Source organism: Anolis sagrei, chromosome 12 (genome assembly GCF_037176765.1).
Source record: "Anolis sagrei isolate rAnoSag1 chromosome 12, rAnoSag1.mat, whole genome shotgun sequence".
NCBI lineage: Eukaryota > Metazoa > Chordata > Lepidosauria > Squamata > Dactyloidae > Anolis > Anolis sagrei.
The window spans coordinates 17431739-17437629 of NC_090032.1; the positions used below are offsets into that span (position 1 = coordinate 17431739).

General features: G+C 53.0%; 1 protein-coding gene across 1 annotated transcript; it reads left to right on the top strand.

The window, feature by feature from the left end:
* The first annotated feature begins 40 nt into the window (after nt 1-40).
* Nucleotides 41-3266, top strand: CCDC87 (coiled-coil domain containing 87). The gene has a single exon (XM_060758382.2). It carries the CDS (start codon nt 186-188, stop codon nt 2907-2909), a length of 2724 nt encoding a protein of 907 aa, XP_060614365.2. The 5' UTR covers nt 41-185; the 3' UTR covers nt 2910-3266.
* The last annotated feature ends 2625 nt before the right edge of the window (nt 3267-5891 follow it).

Below are 5891 nucleotides of genomic sequence, written 5' to 3' on the forward strand. Positions count from 1 at the left end.
ACGCGGGGGGCGGGGCTTAGCGGTGCAGTAGTTCTCCAGCCTCCGCGATGACGTCACGCGAAAGGTCCGTCCTCCAAAGCCTTCCCGCAGGGAGGGGGGGAAAGCGGAAGTAGAACAGAGCGGTTGCCTAGGCGACGGAGATATCAACACAGGCTTGGCTGTGGTGAGCTAGGCCGCTCAGAAACATGGCGAGGAGGGTTTACTCGGCCGCTCACTTGCGGTACACCTTGGACGATGCGGAATCCTGGGCCCAACGCCTGCGCTCCCAGTACCGCAAGGTCCTGGCTCCTCTCACCCTCTTCCCGGGCTCCTACTCTCGAGTGCGGGCCCCACTCCCAGCCGAGGCCGAGGCTGATGCGGCCTACTCCCCTTCCTCCTCTGCGTTGCCCTCTTCCAAGAGGCCCTCCTCCGCCAGGGCCACCCTATCCACGGTGCCCATCTCCCAGGCAGCATTGCTCCAGATGGTGAGCCACAAGATGGAGCTGGGCCCACAGTGGGCCAAACACATCCCTCCGACGCATCAGTACGCCTTCCGGGAGATCATCCTGGCCGAAGTGCGGCACGCCTACGCCGAGATCCAGCGCAGCCTCCACGACCCGGCTTTCGAGGCCCGGGTCAACCGGGAACTGTACCAACACCTGGTGACCTACGTGGGCCTGGTCTCGCAGCACCTCTTCCTGCACTACCTGTGCCTCATGAAGAACCACCGCTCGCTCAAGGTCTTCACCGACTACGCCAACCTCACCCGCTTCTCCTCGCAGCTCGCCTTGGACTGCAGCCGCTTCTTGGACGTGGCCGCCGTGCGGCACCACCTCGTGATAGAGATGAAGGCCTCGCGCAGGTGCCGGAGCCTCTCCCCGCGCAAGGCGACGCTTGTCGCCGAGCGCCCGACCCGCTCCATGGGGTGCCGCCTCGGCTTCACCATCGGGCACTTCATCCGCCTCACTCAACCCCGCACGCCGGCTCTGAGGCAAAAGAGAGCTCAGGATATCAAGGAGCTGGAAGAGATCCCGCCATTGGATATGTGGAAGATCAAGGAACTGCGGCTCCCTACAATGGAAAGCATTATCCGGGCCACGTCGTGCGCTGATGTCACCCCGCCATGTCCGGGAAAGGACAAAAGCAAGACAGAGGCAGAGAAGAAGAAAGCTCCCGTTAGGAAAAGCCACTCTTTGCCCAATATGCGAGCCGGGCAGCTGCTGGCGGACGAGTTGGGGATCTGCATCACACCTCGGCGCCTCACTCCAGATTTGCCGTTCCGCTGCGTGGATGGCGAGGCGAGCATGGACGCAAGCAGCCTGGCGGAAGATCTGCGGAGGCTGGTGCAAGGGTCCGTGCTGAGGAGCGGGCACGGGAAAGAAGAGGAAGAAGACGGCTTGGACCTCCCTCCGCTGCTGAAGGTCTTGACGCGCCGCAAGGCCAACGAGACCCGGATGGAGCACCTCCAGAGGATGCTGGCTTCCTTGCGGCATGAAGAGAGCTCCGAGTGGAAGCGGAGGAATACCATTATCGCCGCGCCGGCATCTCACCCGCAAGCGACAACAGTGAACTTCAAAGTCCATGAGCAAATGGTGGTGAAGGCAGCCGACCTGCAAGTCTCGGAAAGGGTGTATTCCGAAGCCATCGTCGTGGAAAGGTCCCTCCCGATATACAATCACCTCCTCGGGGAGATAAACAACGCCACTCTGAAGTCTCTGGATGCCAGCCTTTTCGTCGGGGAAGAGGTCCGGGAGATGTACAAGGAGTTGATGAATACCGTCCCAAAAGACCACTTGAATTTTGACCTTGGGCCCTTGATAGAACCTTATGCTACCAAACTAGATTTGTCAGTTTGTTTCGCTTCTTCGACGCTGACCAGGAGGAAAAGTGAGCAGGTCGTGAACGAAGAGCTGGCTAACATCCTTCCCGCCGGGCCTTTCACCCCAGAGGAAGTGGTGGACACGCTGAAGACTCCAAATCTCCCTTTCAAGAAGCCCATGAGTAAAAAACAACATGCGTCTTGGCTGAAATGGTGGAAGAACACCTTCAACATTGATGACTACCTGAACTACATCGCGACCAAAGAGTCCGACTTTTTGCCAGTGATCTTCCATTTGTACAGCGTTGGTGGAGACGCTGAGGAGGACCTGCGGCAGCAGGCGATCCATGAGGCTGAAGTCAAGAAACAAGAGAAAGTGAAGAGAAACTCAATTAAGAAAGTTGCCCAGGTCCAATTCAAGGAGGAATTCTTTGAGCCTAAGAAAGCTGCCAAGGTCCAATTCAAGGAGAAATCGTTTGAGCCTAAGGAAGCTGCCAAGGTCCAATTCAAGGAGGAATCGTTTGAGCCGCAGTGGAGGCCTGAGAGCACGGCGAAGATGGAACTGGGAGCTCTAGTTCCTTACGACCACAAGCCTGAGGATCTCCGGGCCCTGCAGAGAAGGCTGGAAAGGCTCTGGACCGTCCTTCATTTCTCAGAGTCAGAGAGGCTCAATATGGCCATCAAGTACAGCTCCAACCAATACTATTTCTTCCTCCCCGACATGCTCAAAGCATGGGAGGAGGCGGCCCAGTTAATCCAGGAGCGGGAGCTCTTGCTGGCCGAACTGGAAAGCTTTGAGCAGACAGCGTCGGACCCAAACCGCTTGTTCAGCCAAGAGCCCCAGGCTTTTGCCTTGCGGATGAAGGAATCCAGAAGAAGGGACCACCTGCACAAGGAGCTGGCCTGGTTTAACTCGGAGCTCTATGAAGTCCTGACCGAGATCAAAAAGGAGTTCAACGACACGGTGACGTTCCGGGGACGGCCCTACATGGAGAAGATGCAATGGGACAAAGTGGAGATGCTGTACTGGTTGCAGCAACAGCGCCGTGGAAGTGCCCTGAAGAGGCACACCAAAACAGGGAGACAGAGGAGGCTCCCCCCTCTTACTTAGATGTGTTGCTCTTTGAATATGCACCAAAACGGCAATTGGGAAGGCAACCTTTCGACACGAAGGCTAGATTCCTCTATGAATTTAAAGCAGCAGCCCCAAATGATTTAGATCCCTTTCCTAGTCCATGGATTTTTCTGGAGGGATTTTACTGAGGTTCAAAGATCACAAAACATTGCAAAAGCCAACACAATTCTGGTAGCTGCAGCCACCAAATGGGACTAGAATATGTGGAAGATTTGATGGTCATCTAGTCTAGGCCACTATTTTGAAATTGGCGAGATGTTTTTTCCTAATTTGTTGGGTGTCCGTAGCAGAATACGACATTTCTCACTATTTTAATTAAACAGGTAAAATGTGTTAGCCATTATCAAGAGTGCTGTAATTGTGTACCTTTTTTTTTGTCGTGTCAGGAGTGACGAGAAACTGCAACTTGCTTCTGGTGTGAGAGAATTGGCTGTCTGCAAGGATGTTGCCCAGGGAACACCTGGATGATTTGATGTTTTTATCATCCTTGTGGGAGGCTTCTCTCATGTCCCCGCATGAGGAGCTGGAGCTGATAGAGGGAGCTCATCTGCCTCTCCCCGGATTCGAACCTGTGACCTGTCGGTCTTCAGTCCTGCCGGAACAGGGGTTTAACCCACTGTGCCACGCATTGTGTACCCATGCATGGCGGGGATTGGACTGGATGGCCTTTTGCAGCCCTTTCTGTTTACTTTTTACAGACTCCAGTATCCACGCTATTTATTGACCACATCTGGCCTGTTGACCCAGCAAACCTTAATACACAAGACTCTCAGTGCTACAACTGTGTCCTACATCACCCACATCCAAGGCAATCACATCCCAACTATGGGGCCTATAGGCATTATTTGGACATCTGACGTGCTGTAGTGTTCCTGTAAGGCAGTGTTTCCCCACCTTCCTAATCAAGGGCCATCCCTTGAATCAGTTCAATATTCCTGCTTCTTGGCAGGGGGTTGGACTGGATGGCCCATGAGGTCTCTTCCAATTCTATGATTCCGATTCATGTTGTGGTGACCCCCAACCATAACATTATTTTCATTGCTACTTCCTAACTGTTATTTGGCTACTGTTATGAATCATAATGTTAATATCTGCTATGAAGTATTGTCATTCACTGGACCAAATTTGACACAAATACCCAATATGCCTTAATTTGAATACTGGTGGAGTTTGGGGGCAAGGAAATTGATTTTGCATTTGGGAGTTGTAGTTGTTGGGATTTACACTTCACCTACAATCTAAGTGCTCCACCAATGATGGAATTGAACTAAACTTGGCACACAGAACTCCCATGACCAACAGAAAATATTGGAAGGGTTTGGTGGGGCACTGACCTTGAGTTTTGGAGTTGTAGTTCACCTACATCCAGAGAGCACTGTGGACTCAAACAATGATGGATCCGGACCAAACTTAGTATGAATATTCAATATGCCCACATGTGAACACTGGTGGAGTTTAGGGAAACTTATTTCTTAGGAACTTAGGAAAACTGGGAAATAGAGGGAGAAAATGTGGAGGCCGTGACAGACTTTGTATTTCTAGGTGCAAAGATGACTGCAGATGCAGACTGTGGCCAGGAAATCAGGAGACGCTTCCTTCTTGGGAGGAGAGCAATGTCCAATCTCAATAAAATAGTAAAGAGTAGAGACATCAGACTGGCAACAAAGATCCATTGCCTAGTCAAAGCCATGGTCTTCCCTGTAGTCACCTCTTCCTGGTTCAGGGACCATTCGTGATGTGTTAGCGGGTTCCGACTCAGGGAGTCTGCTAACAGGTTCAACTCTCCTGGCACATGGGTCACAAGAAGATGAATCCCCCTGTCTATGCACCATTCCCAAATTTGTAATGAAAGGGCCAGGAGGGTGTGAGAGTGTGTGCCTCCCTGTTTGTTCAGGTAGTACATCACCGTGGTGTTGTCGGTGAGGACATGTACTACCTGACCTGTGACCACCCTCTCGAAGGACCTCAGGGCCCTGTCGACGGCGAGAAGCTCTAGCGCGTTTATGTGAAGAGTGCTTTCTTCTTCTCCCCACATGCCGTGAGCCACTAGGCCTTGAGAATGGGCACCCCAGCCCGTCAAAGAGGAGTCTGTGGTGACCGTCCTTGTGGAGCGAGGGGCGTAGAAAGGCAGACCCGCACAAGCCCACTCTGCGTCCATCCAGCATCGGAGCGAGGAACGGACCCACGATGGTGGGGACAGTCTCAAGGCTGGGTTGTCCACCAACGGGTTGAACTTGGAGAGGAACCAAGATTGGAGTAGCCGCATACGCAACCTGGAATAGCGGAAGACCGAAGTGGTCGAAGCCATGTGTCCCAATAGCACCTGGAAATGCTTGGCCGACATGTCGGGTTCCGAGATGGTCAGGCTGATCAGGTCGCGCAGGTTGGCGAAGGCTCTCTCGGCGACAGAGTCCAGAAGAGCCCCGATGAAGGAGACTAGAGACAAGGTTGAAGTCCTTTGGCCACATCATGAGGAGACAGCAAAGCCTAGAGAAGACAATGATGCTGGAGAAAGTGGAAGGAAAAAGGGAGAGGGGCCGACCAAGGGCAAGATGGATGGATGGCATCCTTGAAGTGACTGGACTGACCTTGAAGGAGCTGGGGGTGGTTACGGCCAACAGGGAGCTCTGGCGTGGGCTGGTCCATGAGGTCACGAAGAGTCGGAGACGACTGAACGAATGAACAACAACAACATTTCTTAGGAACCCCTTTGGCAGAGAAGGCTGAAGACCTTGTTTGGCCTTGCGACTGACCAGGAGGACCTCTGTCTTGTCCGGATTCAACTTCAGTCTGTTTGCCCTCATCCAGACCGTCACAACGGCCAGGCACCGGTTCTAGACCTGGACAGCCTCCTTAGCAGGTGGAAAGGAGTAGCTGTAGGATAAATTAATGCCAATTTTGGATTTCTAACCAATTTATTTCTAAGTCCGGGCAACAAAGAGACCCAAATTTCCAGGA